Source organism: Panthera tigris, chromosome A3 (genome assembly GCF_018350195.1).
Source record: "Panthera tigris isolate Pti1 chromosome A3, P.tigris_Pti1_mat1.1, whole genome shotgun sequence".
NCBI lineage: Eukaryota > Metazoa > Chordata > Mammalia > Carnivora > Felidae > Panthera > Panthera tigris.
In genome coordinates, this window is record NC_056662.1 from 65,613,307 (window position 1) to 65,639,021 (window position 25,715).

General features: G+C 49.4%; 1 protein-coding gene and 2 long non-coding RNA genes across 4 annotated transcripts; 2 read left to right on the top strand and 1 right to left on the bottom strand.

Annotated features, from left to right (window-relative positions):
- Positions 1-4,449: 4,449 nt before the first annotated feature.
- On the bottom strand, positions 4,450-13,788 carry LOC122237305. 2 transcript variants are annotated; one of them, XR_006215692.1, is made up of 7 exons: positions 13,667-13,788; positions 10,768-10,860; positions 9,699-9,899; positions 7,928-8,173; positions 6,733-6,948; positions 4,846-5,214; positions 4,450-4,546 (listed from the first exon to the last, which is right to left on the bottom strand). It is a non-coding gene; the product is annotated as an uncharacterized LOC122237305 (long non-coding RNA). The 2 variants fall into 2 exon arrangements; XR_006215691.1 differs by lacking the exon at positions 7,928-8,173.
- A 91-nt stretch (positions 13,789-13,879) lies between these two features.
- TMEM247 (transmembrane protein 247) lies at positions 13,880-18,345 on the top strand. Its single transcript, XM_007097859.2, has 3 exons — positions 13,880-14,084; positions 14,744-15,082; positions 18,157-18,345. The coding sequence occupies exons 1-3, from the start codon at positions 13,968-13,970 to the stop codon at positions 18,343-18,345; spliced, it is 645 nt and encodes a 214-aa protein (XP_007097921.1). The 5' UTR covers positions 13,880-13,967.
- On the top strand, positions 15,090-17,436 carry LOC122237306. Its single transcript, XR_006215693.1, has 2 exons — positions 15,090-15,879; positions 16,717-17,436. It is a non-coding gene; the product is annotated as an uncharacterized LOC122237306 (long non-coding RNA).
- Positions 18,346-25,715: the final 7,370 nt, after the last annotated feature.

Here is a 25,715-nt window from a genome sequence, read left to right on the forward strand (position 1 = left end):
AGTTTGCTCAGGCACCAGGTCCTCCTAAAGCCTTGTCTGATTGCCCCAAGCAACCCGAAGCATTCCACCTATTCTCTGGCCACATTTTGCACATGCCTCTCTCTGCCTTGGCAATTACCTTGTAGTCTTGTAATTCTAACAACATTCCCTATTGACCTCCTAGGGTGGTTGTGAGGGTCAAGTGATAACAGGGGAAAGGCTTGACAAGCTGTAAAACCTCAAACAGATGTTAGTCATGGAAGGAGACTGGAGCCCATAGTGAGGGATTCAAGGATACAATACAATGAGATTACTACTATCACAGAGCTATACATGTGGAAACTGAGGCTCAGACCCTTCAAGCTTCACTGAGGAGCAAAGGGCAAGATGACTTGGATCCAAGCATATGCTGGTAACCGAGGAGTATTAGTCAGAGATCAAGAATAGGAAGGGGCGCCTGGGTGGCTCAGTCATATGGGCACCCGACTTCAGCTCAGGTCACGATCTCACAGTTCGTGAGTTCAAGCCCTGCGTTGGGTTCTGTGCCAACAGCTCAGAGCCTGGAGCCTGCCTCAGAGTCTGTGTCTCCCTCGCTCTCTCTGCCCCTCCCCTGCTGGCACGCGCACACTCATGTGCGCTCTGTCAGAAATAAACATTAAAAAAGATTTTTTTTAAAAAGGAAGCAATCCCTTCTTGCTCATTTGTTTATTAAACAAAGACAGTGTAACACAAGGAATTTGTGCTTACAGAATGGGTCATGGAAAGAGCGGGGGACAAAAAGGCTCCGGGCTGGGCTGTCAGACAGGATGATCAGAATCTTGCCATGCAACCTGCTTGCCAAGGGAGCTCCCACCTCTGCCGTCATCAGGATGACAGAGAACCGAAGACCATCACACAGAATTATTGAAGTCAAGAACACACCATCTAACCTCCAACCCCAGGATCAGGGAGGCACTGCCACCCCACCAATGTGCCAAGACCACTCTTGGAGGTTGTGGCTGGATGTCAAGTCACGACTGCAGGAACATCCACACCCCAAAACCACGCTGGTTCCCAGCAAGAGCCAGAACAGAGTGAAGATGGCCTCCCCTCCACTTTCATGTCCAGAGAATGCATTAGTGCCCTACGGACAGAAACTACTTTAAATCCAGAACCCTCAGAGCAGGGGAATCCGGGAAATGCCATTGTTAGCTTTCCAGCCCCTCAGGTACAGGAAAGCACAGGGAAGGAGTTGGAATTGGATGCCAAGTGCCCATCTACCACATCCACCAGACAGCACGGGGAGGGAAATGCAATAAATGATACATATCTTATTATGGCGAAGTTCCTCTCAGGGGAGACAAAGTGATTGTTTGCCTGTTGGTTGTTTGTTTTAGAACAAAGAACTAAAGGACATCGGAGTTCCTGGGGAAAAGATAAAGTTTTTCCTACTCTGAACTGCTGAAAGCCATTTCTCACGTGGTGGCATTCCTTAGTGGACATCGTGTGATGTTATACGTGCAGTGTCTTCAATGAAAGCTTTAGAGCATTCTAAAGCAGGGGAGCATTCATGGCTGGTCCTCAAAGCGGCTTTTGCTAAAATGCAAAGGCAGGACATGAACATGGATGAGGACCTTGCTTGTCCCCATATCTGTCATTAGATTGCCCCCTCGGTCGGCCCCTTTCAAACCACGCTGCTCAGAGCCTGTGGGTTTGCAGAGGCCTGGGGACCGCAAGTTCTTGCCACTAGAGCAGCCAGAGTTTTATCTTCTTGTCTCGAGTCCACATAAAACAAGTCCTTTGAAAACAAGGATTTAATTGCTTTTTAAAATGTTTGAAAATTAGTCTTTGACCATCTGTCATAAAAATTATTTCTTATGGTCAGCTTGTGGGAGGGGCCACACCGTGGGCAGCGTGAGCTTTGATACTGGCTCACAAGACCAGAATTCTGTTCAGCTGATCAAGACTGATTCAAAAGCTTTTGAGAGGCTGGAGACGGCCAGTTTTGATGGGGTCTTTTCCAAATCGCACAGTCGGTGCATTGTTCTCCAGCACTGCCCACAGAGCCCAGGTCCAGGCTGAGACCGCGACACAAAAGAAGTCACAAAATGTCAGGGTACAGAAGGGGCTTGGAGGTCCTCCAGCCCAGTGCTGTCACTTTACAGATGAGAAGATGGAGGTCGGGAGGGAGGGAGGAACTAGTCTGCCGCAGAGCTGGGCGGGCTCTCCCTCTCCACCAGACTCCTCCTTGTGGGTGCTCACACCTACCTTCTACTGCCACTGCTCTGTCCATGTCCTGACTGCATCTGTGACTCCCTCAGAATTGAAATGCATACCTTACAAAACTACCAGTGTTCTCCTGCACGGTGCTGAGCATTTACTAGAGATTAGGGATTCCAAGAAAACTGCTGCAAATAAATGTCTCCATCAATCATATGAGCGGCTGTTCTAAAGGGCCTGAATTGGAGAAACAAAATGCCCCCTTCTGCCTTTTGCTCTTTCCCAGAAAATGATCATTGTTGTTTCTCTCCTCCTTCTTCGGCAGAACTCCCGGCCTCTATTTCCCATATAGAGCGTGCCAAATGTGGCTAGACTTTCTACCAACCCAGAAAAAAACAGCTGAAGCCTGGCTTTGCAGGGAGAGGACACCAGCTCCTAGTGATGCTAAGCCCAGCCATAGCCAAAGATCTTTCCACCTAGGCCCAGGTCAGAGGTCAGCAGGCCCAGTTTCTTAAACTGATTGTTGGTAGAGGCCAAGTCCAGACACAGGGTCAGGGTGGAGAGCACGTTCTGAAAAGACAAGGCACCCAGAGTGGTAGAGAGAGCTCATTCAAGCAGGGCCATTGGAAGCTTCTGCCCTCCTTCTCACTGGTCACCGCTTCTATTTGGCCAAAGGAACCCAGTCCCCTCAGGTGGAAGATCTAAAAGCTGAACTTTCTGCCCACACCAGGCTTTCTTCCTTGGCCTTGCCAGTTTCTGCCACGGTACCACCAGCCTCTCGTCTCAGGCCTGGACTCAAGTCCTACTGATCTTCGTGCATAATGCCCTTTATAATGGTCCCTTGGGCGCCATCTTGGTCTCACACACTCTCCTCTCTGTCCTAAACGGCTACCTTCGGTCTCTCCAACCCTCTCTCATACATAAATGGCCACATTCATCTTCCTCACGCTACTTGACAGGTGAACCTTGCTCATAAACTTGCAATACTCCCCAAAGTATTGAGCCAGGACCTCAAGGCCTTCCATAATTGGATCTCACACCAAGTTCCCACCATGGGCAGACTTGCATGTGTGTACACAGACAACTTCTGATTAAGCCAGAATGACGTGGTCCCTGTTCCTAGGAAGTGTTCCGTGGATTCCTGCCACTGTGCCGCCGTTCCCACCATTTCCCCACCTGGCATACCGTCCCACCAAACGAACACAGGTCAAAATCCCTCTCATCCTTCTGACCCTCCCTCCTCCTTCCATCTTGGTCTTCCTTTCAGGCCCACAGAGAGCCCTGTCCATCTCGAATGAACACCCCATTTGTCATCGGCACCATCTACATGAAAGTGGCATCTGGCCAACTGGCGAGTTAGGGCCTGTGTGTTATGCCCACGTTGCCGAAGCAGGAGCGATGCCTACAGAAGTAAAAGATCTGTCCCCTCAAGTTTGCAAGGCAATGGGCTGTTTGAGCAGAGCTGGTCCCGGTGTCCAGCCCAGCCCTCCCCAACCATTCCTGCAATACCAGAGGCAGAGGAGCCAGGGTGCTGAAAAGAGAAAGAGATGGGGAGGAGGGGGGACAGCACTCACGCTCCAAAGACCCTGAGGAGAAGCAATGAGTAACCGTTGGCTCCCCAGTCAGCCAGAAAAAATAGGGCAAGCTTGGCCTGAGGAGGCCTCCAGCACAGCGCCCTCCATGTGAGCAGCCACACCCAGGGCAGAGGAGTGGGCGGCTTCATAGGAACAGCCCTGTTGCCAGGTGGTAGAAATATGAGGGGACAGTGTTTCTGGTTTCCTGGGAGGTAGCACTGAGGCCACTGCCCATCTTTGCATGTCTCTGTGTTATCACATTGACTTGGGGGAGTTCAACACCGTTTGTTAGACTGGGTAGGAAAACACAGTAGCCAGGCCTCCCAAACAGGGCGCCTTTGTCCACAGCTGACACCCTGGCCCAGAGCCCAGCTCAGATTCAGGGGAGGATTTAGGTCAGAAGGAAAATGGGGGTGGGGGTGGCCGCAGCCTTAAAATCTGTTTTAGCACAAGATTAGGGAGATGTTTCCCTCTTCCCACGGTCACACCCATGTCCCCTGGAGCAGGGGGAAGGGGAGGCCTGGCCTTACCTTAGTAATTATGCTGAATCTGAGGAGAAAATATTGGTAGGTCTTATTAATTCTGCCAAAAAGCTGTTTGGCAACCTCCCATCGTGCTAGAAAGACCGAGGCCATTTTGTTAGGCTGTTAACCTCTTTTCAGCCAGTTCGAGTCAGAAAGCCTTTACTTACCTCTCTTAAGGGTGAAGACTTGCAGAGACGTGGCAGGAGAGAAGCTTCTAGTCAACTGCAGAGGTGGCCACAGAGCTGGGAAGGATCTCCAAAGAAATGAGCTCTAAGAGGCAAAAAAAAGATGTTGTCCTGAGTCATTTAGAGTTTGAGGACTGTGTCTGCTTTATGTTAAGTTCATTTTCCACAGTGTTTCAAGAAACTACTGAAAGAGGGTTTATGAGGGGCAGTCCCCTCACAGCCAGCTTCCACATTTTCCCTTTAAAGACGTCTTCAAAAAAAGCTCCTTTTCACAGGGATCAGCCAGAGAACCCACCTCGAAAGCCAGTTCTTATCGCCCATGCGCATTTATAGGGTTGGCAACTAGGTTCAGATCCCCGCATCTTTTACAAAAAGGGGTCACACCTGCGCAGGCCTGGCTGGCTCTGGAGGGCTGCAAGGTGTGTTCTGCTGGCCTTGACCGCCATCTTCTGGACAAAGGTGGTATTGCCGCCAGGGAGAGGCCTCTCCTTGGTCACAGCAGCTTCTGGAGCAAACTTGAAAATCAACCAGGGGAGGGCCGTGAAAAAATCACTTTTAACTGCCAAGAAACCAGTAATTGATTTCACGTGCTACAGCAAAGATGCATTGAATGATATACTTCGCTGTTGTTTTTTACCCATGTCCAGTGTGTTTTGCCTTACTCATCGCTCAACAAGCTCATAGTTGATCACCTACTATGTGCCAGACGCCATGCTAGGTGATGGGGTGGAGATAAGTTGGATAGTTTCTGTCCTAGAAAAGAAAAAAAAAACCTAAAGTCTTTTTCTATGAACGTAAAATGTCTCTTAAAAAATTAAGTTAAAAAAAAAAAAAAAAAAAAAAAAAAGCCTGAGTTTCAGAAGTCCAGAAACATGAGAGCCAATAGTAACATTTCACTGTGATTAGTGTCATGAGGGAGATGTACCACGGGACACAATACTCAAAAGAGAAAAATCTGCTGGGAGCAGAGAGAGGACATGGTCCCATGGGAACAGAGAAGGTGACACTTGGGGGTGGGCAGCAGAAAGGGAGGGCAGAGAAGGCTCAAGCATGTCTTGCTGAGTCCTACCACTGCCTTCACTCCCCATCATGGTAGGCAGCACTGTTAGTAGGACCCTGGTGACCGGGACCCTTGCAGGGTGTCTAGAGAAGGGGAGAGATGGAAAGTTATGGAGTCTGGTTGGAGATGACTTGGGGGGGCTATCAGGCCCCCGGCTCAGCCCGCGGGTGTGGGACAGTGAGCCCTAGGGCCAAGAGGAAGTAAGACACCAGATTGGCTTTGGTCATCAGTTTACCACTTCACAGCCGCGACATGGGCAAATCGCTGAACTTCTGTGAGCCACAGCTGCCTCCCGCACAAATAGGGGTGATGATAACAATCCCTCCAGAGGGGAATTAAATGTGGCAATGCACACATGCGGAGCCCCAGCCCAGGCCTAGCACACACAGCCCTTCATAAATGACGGGCTGTGGTGGGGGCAGGGCATAGTGCCAAGGTCCTAGTGTGGCTCTGTAGAGCTCTGTGCTCACCTGTTCCCAGAGGCACCCTCACACCTGCCAGATATTTATGATGTATTCCTTCCCTCTCCACCCCCAAAGTCCTCCCTGGGACACAGACATCCACAAAGCCAGTGTAGACATTTGGGTTGCCACCAGGAATTCTCTGGATCTGGAACCCCTTCCAAGGGTCTTGTGGGTCAGCTTTTCTGGGTGGCCTTCTGATAATTCTGCAAATGGTCAGAATTAGGAATCTCTGGAAAACGGAGCTGAAAGCCTCCCAGTGAGGACAAGCTGGACCACAAGGGGGCAGTATTGGCCAACCCCTGCTTCACAGAGTTGGTTCCCCACCTCTTGTCGCCAGGGAGGAGGAGGATGGAGGGGGACAAAGATGAGGAGAGTAAAAGGTCTTTCCCGGAATAAATTTGTTTTATGTTAACTTATGTGAAACGAAAGAAGAGTATCAGATGAAACATTCAAGGAGGATTTTTGAGGGCAACTTCAACAAAGTGAGGGGAGACCTTCCATCACCTCATTCGGCACACTCCAAAAGGCCAGCTGGGGGCAGTTCTAATAGCAGACGCACCACCACCTGCAAGCCCACCTGTCTTCAAGTGGAAACAAGGATAATGGGCCTGTAGGAAGCAGGGCAGGCCTAAATTGCCCCAGTTTTTACACACAGAAGCTGCATCTTTGGAGTGTTTCAATGACTTACTGAGATTGTGGCTTAGCCAGTGGCACAGCTTGGGCCAGAACCCCAGGACCCCTACTCACCAGTGCAGAACATTTTCCACTGCACTCCACTGGTCCTCTTCTCTGACCCCAAATGGATTCTCGTTGTTATTGAGAGCCACTGTGGCCCAGGCTCCATAGCCCTTTCAGCTCTCCACAGGGTCTCCATAGCCCTTTCAGCTCTGAATGATGAAAATCCAGAATCGTAGCCTTAAGAAGGTTCTCCATTGGAATATTCCTCCCATCAAGAGCTTGAACCTGGTTAGAGCACAAGAGCACCTATATTTTGGTTTCTCTGAGGTCACCACAGGTGGGCTTTGCTTGAACAAGCCCAGTATATGAATGGCCATTGGATTTGCATATGTTGTAGATTGGGGGAAAGGAGCTTTGTGAAATGATGCACAAAATTCCTTGAAATGACAAAGTTCCTGCACCCATCATCCTACTTCCCAAGCATTTAAAATAGAGTTAAAAGGACAAGGGTTTAATTTACACCCAGCTGTGTGTGAATCCCTCGATTGCTAACTCACCCACATCAAAGTCGAGGGATCAAACAGGAAAAGTGGGTAGGAAGTGAGGCCTCTGGTTCGGCTGGGCGTGTAGAGACAAACAGGAAAAGATAGTTCCTTGACCTTCTGGCTGCCTGCCTATGTTACACTCACTAGCCAGAAGGGAGCCACAGCCTGGCCAGGGGCCAGGGGCCACACTAACCCATTCGGTGCCTACCGTGAGTGAAGCAGTATGCCCTGCCCGCACCAAGCCTCTAATCTAGGGGGAGAGCTGAAACAAACACCAGATCATGTTAACACCAAGCAGCCAGAGACACAAAGCACACAGTTTCACAGGTGGCAGTGGCTGGGATAGACCCCAAAGGTTGCAGGGACTTTCATAGTCAGAGATAAAGGAGAGAGCATTTTATAGGCTGACAAAAGTGCCAGCAAAAAGCCTGGAAGGAAGGAAGGCTAGGGTGTTTTTAGGGAACAGAGAGAAGCACCCCTTCTGTCTCCATCCAGATGATGTATTCCACAAAGATAAGAACTGCATATGATGATCCTTAGAGCTCCCATCAGTAACTAGCACAGGGTCAGGAACCTGGAAGGGGCCAGTTATTGTTTTGGGTGAACTTCTCAAAAGACAGGACATTCTCCCAGGGCATTGGAGTAGCTATGTTGAAAGGGAACTGAATTCCTCGAACTGCACACACTGCAGTGTTACTGCCTCTGGGCTGCAATTCTACCTTTCATTGCCTTGGTCTTGGTACTGAAGCCAGAGTTTATAAACATTCCTCTTGCCCGTGCGCGATGTTATGCTTTGTCAGTAGAGGGCGACGGAGAGACGTCACAGGAAAAGGTGAGTCTTTTCTTGATCCCTCAATGCTGCAATGCTTGCTCCTGGGCACATCCGGTGACACTAACCTCTCGAGAGTCTCAGGGGCACCTAAGCGACAGCTTCACAACAAGCTGAGGTTCTCTCCAGTGACATTCTGGTAAGTTCAACACCGAACCCTAGGTGAGTAGTGAGTGCTGTTGGCCCCCCACTAGGCAGTTTCCTGCTTACCAGCCTTGACCTACTTGACCTTGGCTTTAGTGAACTTTTATACTGTTCAGTGGCACCAGCCACACCCTCTCCAATGAGACCTGAATCTCGGCTTTAGAGAGACACCTCTCCCATTTTATTCCTTCCTATATGTTGAGTTCTTTTTAGCTCTAATTAGTCAATCTCCTGTCACTAGGTAATAATTCTTGATAGTCTACCTTCCCTGTTGGAATTACCATGTGGTTTCTGTCTCCTGATTAGGCCCCGATGGATAAAACACTCACACACATATATACAGACTCTTTGGAGGGGCTCCTTGCTCCCTCCTCAGATGGATTCTCCCCCCTCATAAATCCTCTGAGCATCTTGAGTCACCTTCTCCTCCTGAATATCCCTGGTATCAATCAGGCTTCCACCAGGAAGACAGGAACCATCCCAAGTATTTCAAGCAGGAAGGAATTTAATACAGGGACTCTGGTACTTAACAGTCTCCGCCTGTTCCTAACTGTCCCTGTGGGCAGGTGACTTGGCCTCTCTGAAACTCAGTTACCACTTCTGTAAGGATAGAGATAAAAATAACACCTAACTCATATGGTACCTCTGAAAACTTATATAAAATAGTCCATGAAAAACTCCCAGGGCCTGGTACATGGTTAGTGCCCAAGAACTATAAGCTATTATTAGTGTTACTATTATAATCCTCTAAATGTTCCAGCACATCTGAGCTGAAGGGTCCCAAAGCCACATCACTGTATCTGAGGCAGCCAAGAAGGGAAGAAGACATTTCAGCAGTAAGAATTCCATCCCCAGTTGAAGTAAAGACTGGGGAGGGAGTCAGAGGGTAAGAGGATGATGTGTAGGCTGGATATGTCCCATTGGCTCCAATCCCTGCCTGTCCTCAACCAGAACGAGTTTTATACCCTAAACTTCCTTCACATACACTGAGCACAGCTCTCTCACCCAGATTCCTTTTAAAATTTTTAACTGAAAATGTAATATATGCATATGATTTTTTTAAACGTCAGAGTACAAAATGTTATGCAGTCAAGAATGTCTCCCTCCCACGCCAAACCCCCAGTCCGTCATCTCTCCCACCTCAGAGACAGTCACCATGAGCCAATTTACTATGTGTATTTCCAGGCATATTTTAGGCATATACAAATATACTATGTTTTCATATTTTAATACATACGGGAACACCATTTTTGCTTTTCCACTGAATAATATATCTTGGAGAGCGTTCCATATTTGCACTGATGCAGCTCCCTTATTCATTTTTTTCTTTCATCTTATTCTTTTTTAAATGTGCATAGTATTCTTGATATGGATACAGCACTAAGTATTTAACCAGAGCCCTTCTGGTGGAAATTTTATTTCTCCCCGGTCTTTTCCCGTCATAAACAATGTTGTCAAAAGTTATCTACTGTACATAATGACTTCTTTATTTTTATGAGGTAGAAAAATCATCTCACCTCTTAGAGTTGGAGATCCAAAGGCCATCCTTATGGTCTAACATGACCATGTTAGGAGCTGAGAACCTGCATTCCAGACCCATCTCAACTAATCATGTCCTTCACACCCGGGCACCAATTTCTTCACCTCCCTGTGTCACTCAGGTTCCTTGCTTGTCAGGCAATAGTGGTACCTGCGTTCAATGGCCTCACAAGGGCATTCTGAGGACCAAATGAGACAAGGTGCATGAAATCTGGTGACCACTGTGCTAATCCACAAGCCTCTAACCGGGTTATTGGCCAAACCTACAGTTGATATGTTGCTCGAGGACTGTGCCCATAAATCCTCAACATGCTGCCTGGGGCACCCAGTGCTCCCTCTAAAGGAAACGTACCCTCCCACCCCACCCCACCCACACACACACAGCTCCTGCTTACGGACAACCCTAGGCTGCTGTGCACTGTGTGTCCCTGCTCTCCCCAAGCTTCCACTTCACCCTCGGGACTGAACCCGGCTGAGGCACACTGACCACAGGCTCCCCAGTGGCTAGAATGAGAAGCGGTGCCCAGACAACCCAACTCATTCTGACTCTTGTCTTTGGAAAAGTCTACTAGGAAGTCATGAGTGACTAAGATAGTTAGGACAAACATAAGACGGAATACACAGTGAGAGGCCGTGCAGTCAGGGCCCTGGAGGGCCACTAGAAGCCACAGTTCCTGAAACGAGTTAGCTGAATACACGGAAGCTATGAGGTAGGAAAGAAGTGGAGAATGCTGGTAAAAAGAGGACACAGAGAAGCAGAACCACCAGAACCAAAGCATTCTAACAGTGACCAGCTCAGCTGCTGAAGCCAACATGACTAGGCCCTGGTGAGGCCCCGTCATCCAAGTCCCTGTTGGGCTCCCATATGATCCTGTCTCCCTCGCTCCCTCATGTGACTTTACCATACCCTGCCTTTCCCTGGGCACAGCAGAGGAGGAAAGACCCTCTTCGTGCTGCCAGGAGTGTGAAACCAGGCCAAGGCTTGTGAGACCCATATCCCCAGCTTCCTGCAGAGTCCCCTAAAGGACAGGTGTGTGAAGATCTTACCTCGGGGCAGGGGAAATGGGAGTCATAGATTCCATTTTGCTTTAGAATATACTGCTTTGCTGAAATTGATGCAGCTACATGGAGGTCAGCCTCCTGGGAAAAGATCAGAGTGGAGAGGGGCAGAGAGCAGAAATGGAGAGGAAAATGGATAATAATTAGCAATTGAGATTTTGCTCATGCAGATCCTTCCCTCTTGCCCAAATTCCACCCACCCTTCATGTCACCTCTTCCACTAAGCCCTCCCTAGCCGCTCCAACCATATTAGCATTGGTCTTCTTACTAACATGACTACATTGCCTTAAGGGCCCCAACTCTTCATCTTGCCCTCTAGCCATACCACATATATTTTTTACCATACCTTTCACTGTATGTCTTTCCAGTTCTTCCCACTAAAAAGGCAGAGTACATTTCTCCCACCTTTGACTCCCACCTTTGCAGGTAGTGGGCAAACCACATGGGTTTGGCCATATGACCACCTTATATTATTGGCCAATGCCAATAGCTCAAGATGGAGGTGATGATGTGCCAGTTCCAAGGACCCTTGTGCTTCTTCCATTGCCATGAAAAGAGCATGCACAGGCTAACCCACTGTTCCCAAGAGGAGGATGAGGGACATGTGGAAGGAAGTTGCCTTGGGCAAGCCCCCTGGTTGAGCCCAGCCTAGATCAGCCAATTCTTAGATACCTGAGCTAAATGCATGTTTATTGTTTTATACCACTGAGATTCTATGGTTGTTTGATAGATAGCTAATACAACTACCCATAACACTTATTATGCTTTTTAGTACTTGGTGATTTTTAAAAAATTTATTTGAGATACAGAGAGAGAGCTGGGGAGGGGCAGAGAGAGAGAGAGAGAGAGAGAGAGAAAGAGAGAGAAAGAGAGAGAAAGAATCCCAAGCAGGCTCACACTGCTAGCATGGAGACTGATATGGGGCTCGAACTCATGAATTACGAGATCATGACCTGAGCTGAAATCTAGAGTCAGACACTTAACTGACTGAGCCACCCAGGCACCCCAGTACTTGGTGACTTTTAATGACAGTTCATTATTTGGTCACAGATAATTGTTTCTTTGGTTAGCTCTCTCCTAGTTAAGATCGCCAGATTTAGCAAATAAAACTGCAGGATCCCCAGTTAAATTTGAAGTTCAGAAAAACAAGGAATCATTTTTTAATATAAGGGTGTCCCATGTAATTTTTAGAACATATTGATACTAAAAACTATCTAAAATTCAACTTTAACTGGGCATCCTCTATTTATCTAGCAATCCTACTTCTAGTGCTTAAGGCAGTATCAACATCTTACACAAGAATCTTGACATAGTTCTGGTCACCATTAAAGTGCTGGGAGAGAAGAGCCATGGTTTTCAAACTGTAAGATTTGCAAGATGGCAGAACTTAAGCACTTTCTCCTCTCTAGTGACAAACCCACTATGATCATGGTGATGATGATGACCATTGCCTTAGCCACTGTAGAGGCAGGTAGCAGGCAAATATACTTTCTTGTCTTCATGTCAGTGCCACAGCGTAGGGAAGTGGCTAAATCTTACCCCCATTTCTAAATGAGTACACCGAGCACCAGACAGATAAAATTACTTTCCCTTGGACAACAGCTAGGGAGAGTAGTAAAGCTAAAACTCAAACACAATCCTTTCTCTTTCCGTAACGCAATTTTGCCTCCAACTACCAAAAATGCTTTTTGTCATTTTCACAAAACTGAAGAGGGCAAAGTACATTCCCCAGTCTCCCAGTTTCTTTGCTGGTCTCCCTCAATCCATTCTATGAATAATGGGAGTTGTACCAGTGTGCTAGGGCTCCCACGACAAAGCGCAAAGCAGCACAGACTGGGTGACCTGAACAACAGAAATGCATTTTCTCACTTCTGGAGGCTGGAAGTCCAAGATCAAGGTGCCAGCAGGGCTGGTTCCTTCCGAAGGCTGTAAGGGAAGGGTCTGTTCCAGCCCCGTAGTGGCTAATTTTGTCTGCACCTGACTGGGCCGTGTGATACCCAACTTCTCAGTGTGTGTGAGGGTATTTCTGGAAGAGATTAGCATTTAAATTGGAGGGCTGAGTAAAGCAGAAGGCCCTACCCATTGTGCATGGGCATCATCTCATCCTTTGAGGGCCTGAATAGAAAAAAGTGGGAGAAAACTAAATTGGTTCTCTCTGCCTGAATGCTTGAGCTGAGACATCGGTCTTCTCCTGGCCATGGACTGGGACTGGAATTCACACCACCAGCTTTCCTGGAGGTCCCACTGGCAGCCAGCAGATCATGCCACTTCTTCACGTGAGCCAATTCCTTATAATAGATCATATATATGTGTGGCCCCTATTGGTTCTGTTTCTCTGGAGAACACTGACTACTAACACAAGGCCTCTCTTCTGGGCTTGTAGATGGGCTTCTTCTCCCTTATGTTCACACCACCTTCCTTCTGTGCGTGTCTGTGCCCAGATTTCCTCTTCATATAAGGACATCAGTCATACTGGATTAGAACCTACCCTAATGACCTCATGTTAACATAATCACTTCTTTAAAGGCCCTATCTCTAAATAAGGGCACATTCTAAGGAACTGAGGGGTAGGGCTTCAACATATGAATTTGGAGGGGAGACACAATTCAGCCTATAACGGGGTTTGTGGAGCCAACTGTAACTCATCCCAATACAGTCTGCTTTTAAAAGAGGGACCCTAGCGGGAGGTGGGGGGGCGGCCTGTGGGGCCCAGTCAGTTAAGCGTCTGACTCTTGATTTCGGCTCAAGTCACGATCTCATGGTTTGTGAGCTCGAGCCCCGCGTTGGGCTCTGTGCTGCGCATGGAGCCTGCTTAGGATTCTCTCTCTTCCTCTCCCCTCCCCTCCTCAATCAATAGCCATACATACATACATACACACATACATACATATAAAAGAGGGCCCCAAGGGAAGAGATTTCAAATGATGGAACTTTGGGTTTCAAGTGGTGGAATTCTAGTTTCTAAAGCAGTCCCTAGGGTGGCAAAGACTCATCCTGCAGTTCTTCATACTGGACCTCAAGGGTGTGTCACACCCTCTGCCAAAGGGGCCCTAGCAACTAATAGAATGTGGGTTATTATGAGGGCAGGGGATTGTGATGGTAGCCCAGCTGTGGAATCCAGTGAGACCAAATGTCAACACCTCAAAAGATGTCCTTTGGCCGCAGTTGGCAGCATTGTGGTTTTCTGGATGGCAGCAGAGGACAGGGAATCAGTGGAAGCCCGGGGAGCAGGAGAAAGCGGCCCAGCCTTCCCCAAGGTGGTGCCTGATGACCCCATGTCTGAAGGGAAGTCAAGGCCTTCTTTGGTAAGGGGGGGGTGCCTCATTTCACTGCCCCAGCCTGTCCCTACACAGGGAGGAACACGGGATCGGAGCTAAGTGCTAGGGGATCCCAGAGAGCTGCTAACAAGAGCAGGTGATGTGCACCCCACCCCCACAACTGGCCCCCAGCTGTCACCAGGGACCAGGTAGCCCTTGATGAGATTGTGAAGTCACTGGAAGCTGGCTTTGCTCTCTCCCATCTAGCGCCCCATTCAGGGCCCTTTCCTCCTTCTGTGACTGGGATCTGGCTCCCCCCGTGGCCCTTTTTTGTTGGTCCCCTATGTGGAGGTTCTTCCCTCTGTAGCCCAGAGAGGACCGGGTGTATAACTGGCCTCAGAGTTACATAGAGTGGGGGGTGGGAAAGTTTCACCAGTGATGATTGGAAAGTCATCAGGAAGTCAGACTTCTATCTCAACGCCCCAAGCCTCCCCCTGCAACTCCAGGGTGCCATTCCTTCCCGTCAGTGTGCCCTGTCCTTCCGTGTAACTCCAGGTAAGTGCACCTCTGGTTAGAACTCTAGATCCTTACAGGTCATAGCCCTCTTTCACACGCCCCCCGCCCACTGTGGCCTGGGGCTGTAGATGTGCCGTGGGGGAATGTGGGTGGCCCCAGGCCCCTGAATTGCCCCTTCGCTGCTGCTCCAGGAGGCGGAGTCCCCGAAGCCAGACTCTTCCTACCACTACCTGGAGGAGATGGAAGCTCGCGAGGACGCAGGCTGTCCAGGGCCGCCCAAGTCACTGTGCTCCAAGGCCGGTCCCACCGCCAAGGGCCAGGCGGGTGACGCACCCGAACTCGAAGAGCCGCCTCCGGCCCCGGCCACTCCCGGGACACCGGGGACCGAGCGCAACGCCGAGATGGAGCTGGAGAAGGTGCGCATGGAGTTTGAGCTGACGCGGCTCAAGTACCTGCATGAGGAGAACGAGCGCCAGCGGCAGCACGAGGAGGTGATGGAGCAGTTGCAGCAGCAGGCCATGCCCCGCCTGGTAGGTGCCGGGAGGGTGGGGGCGCTGGCCAGAGGCTCTCAGGTCCCCCCCCTCCATCCCCCGGCCCGAGGGCTGGGGGCTGCCTGCATGGGGAGCCCGCCTGACCTGCTTCACCCCTGCACCCTGCCCCGGGTCCAGAGATGGGTTGCCGGCTGCTTTAGAGCTGCCCTGCTTGGCTGAGATCAACTCTTTAAGGAGAGTTGACCCTGACCCTGGAGGGGGCCCCAGAACCACCTGTCCACCCACCTGTCTGCAGCTTCCCTCCTCAGGGAAAAGTCTTCAACATCTTTTCACCACTCTCTATTCCTCTCTGCCTGTTGTGTAAGAGATGTGAGCCCTCCTGCAGTCTGGCCAGTGGATTTTGATAAAACCATCACCTTCCCCTTAACAGAGCTGCATTGGTTCTGTTCGCTCTTCCTTGTTGCCATCTAAGGCTTAGACGTCTTGTGGCAAGAAATGGGCTGCTCTCCCCTAACCTGTACTAAATGGGGATAAAAAAGCCTATTCTTGATTAAATGGGATGTGAAGGACTTAGCACTGTGTGATTGGGCCACCACAAGTCCTAAATTACACAAGACGCCATTGTTTAAAGCAGGTTGCCCGGGCTTTAAAGTCAGACAGGATTGGTTAAAACTCTGTTTCTCCCGTGTATGAACTGCGTGGCGTTGGGCGAGTTACGAATCCTCCTTGAGCCTCGCTCTGTGCACCTGGAAAGCAGTACCTACCTCATAGGGTTGCCGTGAGAATTCAGTGATAGGCTGCATGTGAGGTGCTTTGCAATGAGCCTGGCAGATTAGGTAAGCGCTCAATAAATGTTAGCTATTACCGTTTTTATGCACTCACACAATTCACTTCTTGACCCAAATGCAACAACTTACATTCATCACTTGGCAATTTTATTGGGATGTAATGTATTAGCCATGCTTCCCAGCTCTGGGTCATCCTCAATTCTGAGAAACTTGCCTTCTGTCTTTATCCAAGTCATCACTGTAATTGTTGAGGAGGGTATGACCTAAAGTAAATACCACTAAAAGATCTCCCTACAGGTTAGCAATGTTCCATTAATCACCACCCTTGCGTCACATTTTATCCAGCTCACATTTCTCTACCTTGTCCAGAAAAACTATCTTGAGACAGACACACCGTCAAACGGTTTCCCATAATTAAGTTATTACACTACCTATAGAATTTCCCTAATTGACGGGTCAATTTTTTTTCCCTAAGAAAATGAGATTGGTTTTGCATGATTTGTTTTCAATGAACACATGCTGGCTTTTAACAATTAATCATTTTTTTCTTGCTCACAAAATGCCTGCTTAATTATACACCGAATGGTTTTGCTAAGCCAAGTCAAGCTGATGGAAGTGGGATCTCCAGAATCCCATCTTTTTTACTCCCTCTTTAAAGAAAAAATAGAACAAACATTTGCTTGTCTCTAAGATTCTGGCACATTCCTCAGATTTTTGATTTCTCACAGGTAAGTTCCATGTCCAGGCTTGGGGTTTTATTCTCAGTATCCTGGGATAAAATGTGTCCCGAGTTGGACACTGAAACTACTTAAAGCACCTGTGGTTAAGGTACTGTGCCTTTGCTCTATGCCTCCTTCTAACCATATTTGTTTTCCCTTTTTTTAGTTTGAAAAGCTTACTCTTGTGGATGAGCTGAAACCCTGGGTGTATAGTCCTATCTGCTGTCTGTCTTCTGCTCAAAAGATAGACCGTGGAAAGTGTTGTGAAAAGTCTAAAAGGTTTCACAAATGCATGTCTGGTTGTCAATATCATAATTATCACCCATCAGCATTTTAGACTGAAAGCATATGCTGGCTGCTTTGGGGCCGCTGGAAATCCATGGACCCAGAGTCATAGCAGGTCTATAGGTGCCCAGTAGGGCTCATGCAGCCACCCCTCCCTCTAGAACACTGGGTTTCTTCCTCTGCTCTTCAACCTGCCTTGCCATTCACTTTGGAAATGGCATCCCTGGAGTCATTTTCTGCCCCCTCGGGTTTATTTATTTGCCCTCACATTGTATGTGGTTACTCCAACAATGGTGTGTCCGAAACTGCTGTCTTTCATGTTCGTTTACAAAAGTATTTCACGTGTTGTGCATTTATTGACAGGTAGAGAGCTGACTTGATTTTTAAGCCCCTCCCCACTCTCTTTTTCTGGATGAATGGGTGGGTAGATGGATTTCATTGTATTGAAAAGTATCTCTGTCTGTTTCTAGCCAGCTTGGGGTATCACAGCTCCTGCCATCTGCCTGCTTACAAAAAAACATGGCATGATTTTAAAAGATATTTTAAAGAATAAACCATGGGTGATGCCTTCTTAACTACAGATCAAAATAGTTATATCAGCTTTTTTGCTGTACTTCGATGTTGATGCTTTCTACAGTTAAAATGGAGGCTTGTTGGATCTGAATTCTATAGATTCCAGAAATGAGCAGCAAGAACACAGGCAGAATCAGCCAGAACTAACTTGAGCTGCTTTCCTCCTCCTCAGTACCGTGAGGGTTTAGTGAGGCTCTATCACCTGTCTCTCACCACCTATCCCCCAGAGAGACCCAACCTTAGACTGATAGACCACAGACTGACCCTGTGAGACATATGCCAGTACAAGAGGTCAGAAACAGTCACTTGCGCCCAAGGGACATCCTCTCATTGTGCCGCTGTCCAGAAAACAAGGCCGAGTGTCAGGGCAAACCATGCAGAGAACATTCCCAAGAACCCAGCATCCAGATCTGGGGATCTCAGAGTCAGAGAGAGACTGCCACCTGTGTGACTCAGCCACAGCACAGAACGCACAGAGAAGGGAAGGTGTCACCTGGAGCCTGGCTCAGGAAGGCTAAAGGCAGACGCAAGAAGTGAAAACCCATGAGTTCCTCCACGTGCCAGTGACCTGACTAGGAATGTTTCGGTTCTCGGTCCACTCTTCCTCTTGCGGTCTTGTGAACGGGGGATGAGGAAGACAACCTGCCCCAGGTCCCATTCCGGAGGGGACAAGAGCAGGACTGACGCACAGACCTGCCTGGCACCTGAGCCCGGTTTGGCCAGCTCCACTCTCTTCTTTCCCCCACAGTTCTCCGGAGGCCTCCAGGACCTCCTGCTCCCCCAGAACCAGTTTGCCATGTTCCTGTACTGCTTCATCTTTATACACATCATCTATGTCACCAAGGAGATGGTCTTCTTCCTCTTCTCCAAGCACTACCTGTTCTGCATCGCGGCCATTCTGCTCTGTTTGATTAAAACTTTATGGTCATACTTCTAGGTGCTTTCGCTCCCTCCATCACTGGGAACCTCCATGGGTAATTAGGACATGATCCAAGTCAGCCTGTGGCCTCCCTGCCTCCTCCTTCCCTCATACAAGCCTCCCTCCAATCACAGCTGGCTGTTAGGAAAGGCTCTGTTGTCAACCATTTACATATTAGTGTGAAGAAACGCGTTCAGGCCTCGTTCTAAGCCTGGGTTCTCAGTGTGGTTGAGGATACTTTATGCCCTAAGAGGAGGACTTCAGAAGTTATCAAGCTAGGGAGGTTTCTAGAGGGAGAAGGGGTTTGGAAAGCCTTGTTAGAATCACAGGAATCAAACTATGACCAGGTTGGTTCAGGATCCACCACATCTATTCATTTGCACAGATCTTCTCTGAGGTGGAGGATGCTGTGGTAGGCTCGGGGATAAGCCCCCCCCAAAGATGTGCCTGTCCCAATCCTCAGAACCTGTGAATTCACCTTAACATAGTAAAAGAGGCTCTGGGATGTGATTAAAGGCCTCCCAATGGGGAGATAAGCCTAGACTATTCCACGGGTCCAACGTAATCACAAGGGTTTTGCAAGAGGGAGACAGGAGGGTGAGAGAGAAGGGGATGTGACCTCGGAGAAGTGGAGGTTGGAAAGAGCCAAGGAATGCAAGCAGCCTTTAGAAACTAAAAGAAGCACAAAAATAAATTTTCTCTGAGAGCCTCCAGAAAGAACATAACTCTCTGCCAACCCATTTTAGACAGACCTGTAGACCACCATAACTGTAAAGAGAATAAATCTGAGTTGCTTTAAGCCACTAAGTGGGTAGTACTGTGTTACAGCAGCAACACGGAACTAATACAGGAGCCAAGACTCCCCGAGCTCTTTCCAGCTCCGCACGCGTGTCAGGAGAGCAGCGCCAGGCCATGGGCAAGAGTTGGTTTAACACTGGGCATAAGCAGGACAGTACAGTCAGTCACGTAGGCAAAGAGCCTACCCTCAGGCAACAGGCAGTTCAGAGAAAGCCTCTGAAGCCCCAGGGAGCCCAGGACAGGCCTGTCAGAATCTGATAGGCAAAGGCTATCCCTACCTCTGAGCAGTGCTTGCCTGGGTGAGACTTTGAGAGCAAAGTCCCCGCCTGATCCCAGGGGACTGGGGAAGGGAGGCTCTAATGCCTGACAGGGCCCAGAGCAAGTCCACAGTGCTCATTAGTGAAAAGTAGGAGGAGAAAAAAAAAACAGGCTACACAGCTCAACCCTCAAATCCCCAAACACACACACGCGCACATATACACACATGCAGATGCAGAGCAAAAAAGCAGTTGTCCATAACGGCGACACACACAGTCCCCCCACCCCCAAATAAACAGGCAGCAGCAATGAAAAGGAGCCGACTTTGAACATTAGAGGGTCCAGAGTAGGCACAAAATGGGGTTCCCGGTATGTATGTAACAAAGAGTTCAACTCCCCCATTGCCAATACCCTACCCGCCCCCCCCCTCTCTCTCTCTCTCTCTCACACACACACACACACACCCCACACACTGCTAGCACTCCCTCCATCAGCTGCTCCGGCCCCACCAGCCCTGCCCGGGGAGGACTGGCACCTGGCTAAGGCACAGGAGGCCCTCGGGAAAATGCAGCAAACTGAACGAGGGTGGACACAGTTCTGTAATCAGTCAAGGCTGTCATAACCCCTCTTTTTCTGGGGCACAGATCTCAGCCTTGAGACGGACGAAAGAATACGGTTCTGTCTCATCGGGCTCTGTGAGAGATACTCAGTGAAGACACATGAAAAAAAGAGCACCGCCCTGGGACTCGATGTCCGAACACATTATCGTGCCACGTGAGTCTGCAGTGACTCATCATTTCCCGCCCAGCTCGGGGCACCACTCCCATTCATAGTTGCATGCGCCACGTATTTACCTGAAAGTAGGAAAACTCTCCTTTCTCGTTAAACTTCGAATGATAGGTGTTTTTGCTATGGGTCCTCTCTCACACTTATCTTATTTGATCTGGGGTGGAATTGAGGTAAGAGGAGAAGGAAATCAGGGTATCAAAAAGATTTAAGGTCCAGGTATTTGTTATAGCAGACGGAACTGGGAGTTTGTGAAAAATACCAAGTGCTGGGGTGCCTGGGTGGCTCAGTGGGTTGAGTGTCTGACTTCGGCTCAGGTCATGATCTCACAGTTCGTGAGTTAGAGCCCTGCGTCGGGCTCCGTGCTGACAACTCAGAGCCTGGAGCCTGCTTCGGATTCTGTGTCTCCCTCTCTCTCTGCCCCTCCCCTGCTCATGGTCTGTCTCTCTCTCTCTCTCTTAAAAATAAATAAACATTTGAAAAAAAAGAAAAAGAAAAAGAAAAATACCAAGTGCTAAAAGGCCATTTAGTTCTTTGCCCTGTTGCCAGGTAAATTGAACTTAAATACATCCATTTTCCTTGCAAATCTTCAGAGAAAGACTTAATTAACTCCCTCGAACAGTTAAGTTAGCATCCCATCCTTAGAAGGGGCATGAAATCTCCCTTCTATTCCTCGTCCTGTGACTGAAGACTGAAGCTGGTAGTGTCAGATCTGCCCTCTGGGAAAATGAGAACAGCTCATGGTCACTCCCCAAACGTGGTAAAGTTCTCCTAGTTCAAATTCAGAGCAGAAAATCAGAAGGGAGAGAGATGAACGTGGAGAGAGCTGTACAACATAGGAAGAAGGCACAGTCAAGGGGTTGCAAACAGACAACATCCAAGAATATCTTGAACACCTCCAACGTGCCAGGCACTTTGCTAAATGCTTTATGGAGACAATCTTCAAACCCTGGAAGGGTTTACTATCTCCATTTCACAGATAAGGATACTGAGACTCAGAGAGGTTAAATAACTTACCCGAAATCGTCTTAGATCTCAAGTCTGACTCCTAAACACGTGATCTTCCTACATGACTATGTTCCCTTGATCCTGCCTTGAAGGATTTCACAGCCTTGCTGGCAGGATGAGGTTAACATACATGAAAATGTCGCATACAGACCTTAGTGATGAAGGAAATCAAAGGAGAGTTTCCTGGAACCCAGGGTGATAGGAAGACCTCTCAAAAGAGCAGCCCACAAGAGCAGGTAAGCCCGGGATAGGCAGAAAGGAAGAGAGGGAATTCACACAAACTAAGGTCAGGACGGGAGTGTATACACAGTGTACAGAAGAAAGAGAAGGCTCATTCTGCTCCAATAAATGGTGTGAAGGGTAAGAGGCCTAGAAAATTGATAGGAGGCCAAATGTTATGGTCTTGAATGTTGGTCTGAGGAATATGAACTTAATCCCTTGGGAAACAGAGAATCCCTGAAGAGTGTAGTGTGAGATAGAAACCTCCCTCAAAAAAAAAAAAAAAAAAAAGACTTCCTTTCCCCCTCTCTCCTGGGGACCATGTTCTTGCCTTGACCACGTGGAGGACTGCATTCAGCTGTAAAAGAAACTCAACCAAAGTGGCTTAACCATATAGTGACTTATGTTTCTCACATACTAAGAAACCTGCTTCTCACAGGTAAGACAGTCTGCGACTGGTGAAATTGCTCTAGGAAATCAGAGGGGACCCAGGCTGCTCTTTGCTCCACCATCCTTAGCACTCAGCTTTTATCCTCCTCACCCTATGGCCTTCAGCCCCATGATTACAAAATGGTTGCTGCCGCCCCAAGTACCACATCCACAACTCCAGTTCAGAAAAGAGAGGAAAGAAAAGGGGCAGCTTTTAAAAGCTTTCTGGAAAGACTCACCCAGAGACTTCTGTTTACATCTCATTGGTCAGACTGGGTCATGTGGCTGCTCTTAGCTGCATGTTTTCTGAGATGGGAAGTTTCTTACCTGCGCACCGTTGCAGCCTTGAACAAAATTAGGATTCTGGGGAGGGAGAATTCGTGTGGGGGAGGGAGAGATGGATATCGAAGGATCAAATAACTATGTCTAGCATACCCTGCTTTCTTAGACCCAGCTTCCACTCCCAGCCCTGCGCCAGTCTTAGTGGGGTTGAGACATGGGTTGGGGGCACAGTTGTGGCCAGTCCGGGCCTGGAGCACTGCAGCACTACTGCCCTAAGGCAGCATTCACATACCACAGCAGGAAGGTCACAGACCTCTCCTCTGGACGGGCGGCTGGAGCAGCTCTGCCTTCATCTTCCTGACCTCTGCCTGAGGCCCCAAGGCCCTCCACATCCAGGACAGCAGCCCTGGCTGGGGCCGGGGCACTAGACGGTACACCCCTCTGTGCTGAGTGCCCTCAGCACAGCTGCAAGATGCAAGTTTGCTCCTAGAGTCCCCCCCCCCAAGTCCCAGATTCCACAGAACTGAGCCCAGTGCCCCCACTCCCCGTCTCGTCTCTCCGGTCAGTCCCCTCACCCCAAGCTGCCAAAGACTGAGGGTATGACAGATCCTACGCCTTATAAAGGGTCACTCAGCTTTAGTCCAAACAATCAAACACTAATAGTTAACTTTCAGGCAGGCTTCCGGAGGGAAAGATAGAAGAATCTTTCCTGCTCCCCAGATGGAATCACACAAGTCGCTACCCCAAGCCCAAGGACAAAAGCAGAATCCTGAAGACAGCTGGAATCTGCAGGAGGGAAGAGGGAACAGGCTTGGTTCCAAAGGCCACTTCCTGGCCTCTCTTTTTCTAATCTCACTTGAGCAGGTGACTGCGAGCAAGCTGGTTAAGGTTTCTAGGCTTCATTTGGATGACCTGTAAATTACCGAAACTCTTAGTGAGGGAGAGAAAGGACCAAATCCCAGGGTCTGACTTCAGAATTCTGATTTAACTGAAATGATCTGGGTTCAGTCGCTTCAAAAGTGCCCCCAGTTGATTGCAATGTGCAGCCGTATTGTAAAAGCCAACTCCTGGCTGCTCTACCTGTGATCTGAAGACCTGCAGCTTCAGCATTGCCTGGGGCATCGTAGAAATGCAGCATCCCAGCCCCAGCTGCCCAGATCCCACTGTTAACTGCTCCATTTGACAATATCCCCAGGGACTCCCAGGGGAAGTATTACTGTAGGTGATGCAATTCAATTCAATTCAACCTGTCCTCTGTTATGAAGATACTGCTCTTGGCCTGGAGGATCTTCCAGAAGGGGATGTGGAGGCAAGATGGGAAGGAGAAAGAGGACGACTGAGCCTGTAGCCCCTAGAAGTGCTGAGGGGGAGGGGGGCAGGCCACCAACATCTGGCACAGCCCAGGGTGGCCTTGTGTCCGCCCCTCCTCCCTCTGTGCCTTTTCATGAGCCCTGGCTCTGGGCTTCTGAGGAATCAAATGATTTATCCCAGCACTCAGGGATTTACCAGAAACTTCCGGAATCCCCCCAGGCCTGTCTCTGCCTCTGTCCCTTTTTTGATCTAGCTTCTACACGTGTAGCTTGGGAAAATCTTGCTAATATGCATTCATTCATTATTTAAAGGTTGCCACTGTTCCTTCAGGAAGGTTAAGCATGATTAAAAGATGGGATTTTTCCACAGGGCACAGCAGCAAAGCTAGGGCTCCCGCATTTTTTCAGCTGTTTTGGCCAAGCCTTGTTGCATAATTTAAAGTCTGTGACTTATTTAGATTTAATTAGCCAAAGGAGCAGCAGCTGAGGCTCACTAGTCAGTATTTATTAAGCGCCCTCAAAGGGTTTGGTAGCTCTTTAGAGCAAAGAGCAGGATCAGCTTTGGACTTGCAAATTACCCACCCTTAAGCAGGAGGGGGTCACAGATAGTGCCAGCAGGTAGCACTTTGGTTTCTCAAGGAGAACAAAGGGGTGGCATCAAGGAGCCTATGGTGAAGGGACAAATACTCACATAAGGCCTTTTCCTCAGCGGTGAGTTGGTGGTCTTAGCTGTCACAAGCTGTAGTGACAGGTAAGGATGATGGGGGGAGGAGGGGGAATGGATAATGCAGAGCTATACAAATGGGAGGTGCTAGTGAGAGAGGAGCAGGGAATGTGTCCTGACTGCCACCTGACTTGGAGAGCTAGGGGAAGTGGTGGGGACGGGCTCCTGATTTGTGGGGCCCAGGGTGAAAGGACAATGCCAGGTTCCTTGTTCAAAAGAGCCTGGAAACCAAGTGTACCCTCCACCCCCACGATGGCAGCGGTTCCCAAGCACAGCAGGGATCACAGCCCTGACGGTTAGCCCATGAGACCAGACCTGGAGGTAGGTGAGGAGACTCTCAGGGTATAGAGGCTATGTCCCAGGCCACCCCATCAGCCAGAGGGAGGGGAGCGGGCTCTGTGCCTTTTGAAAAGGTGCGGGGACCCTGGGAGCAGACTTGGGAGGCTGAGTCTGGTGATCTGTGGGGAGGACAGGACTTCTCCCGGGCCACGTGGACCCCTTGTCCACCCACTGGCTCTAGAAGCAGAGTCTGGGCAGGAGGAAGCTCCAGGCTAGCAGCTGCTAATCACAGGACTCAAGAAACCTCAGGCTCTCCAAGTCTTCCTCCAGGGCATTTCCCCCTCTTGGCCTCCGCCCCCAGCCCCACTCAACTAATCATTTTTCTCTGGACTCAAAAATCCCGAAACAGGAGAAAAACTCCATTTTTTACCCCTATGAGCCTCACTGTATCAAATGACACAGTCCTTTTCCCTCAAACTTTCCATCAAAGGAGCCATTGTAGGGTACTGGTGCAGAGAGCAGGCATTGGAAGCCAGCCACCAGGAAGCCCTGGAGAAAGTGCTGAGCAAGGCGACCCTGGATGGGGGGGGGGGGGGGGGGGGGGGGGGGGGGGGGGGGGGGGGGGGGGGGGGGGGGGGGGGGGGGGGGGGGGGGGGGGGGGGGGGGGGAAGGGTGTTTCAGGGAGCTACGCTCCACGCCAGGAAGAGCCCCGTGCACGCGGGGGGGGGGGGGGGGGGGGGGGGGGTGGGGGGGCTCTCAAACACGGAGCAGCTCTTCTCCAATAACCCTGGCCAAGTTGCCAGAGCAGCTAATACCTAATACCTGGGGACTTAACAGTGCTTAAGAAAAAAATGAACAATCCACTGAACAAAAGCCTGCAATAGGCAACCTGAGACAAGCTGGGAGAGCTAAAGCATTGTGTGAAGGCGTCTGGAGAGGAGGGCACACACTTAATACCCACTGTGCATTCTGCCCTGTCCGGTGCGCTCTGTGTCTATTTCATCCAAGGCCACTCCCCAGGGAGCACTATTCCCCTCCCCACTCTGCATATGGGAAAACCCACTCAGGGAGGTTCAGGATTTGCCTGAGCTTACTCAGCCAGAAGGTGGCAGAGACCAAGTGTGGCAAGGAGAAGGAGCTAAAAATTGATTTAAAAAGAGCAAATCTAGGGGCGCCTGAGTGGCTCAGTCGGTTAAGCGGCCGACTTCAGTTCAGGTCATGATCTCACGGTCCATGACTTCGAGCCCCGCGTCGGGCTCTGTGCTGACAGCTCAGAGCCTGGAGCCTGTTTCAGA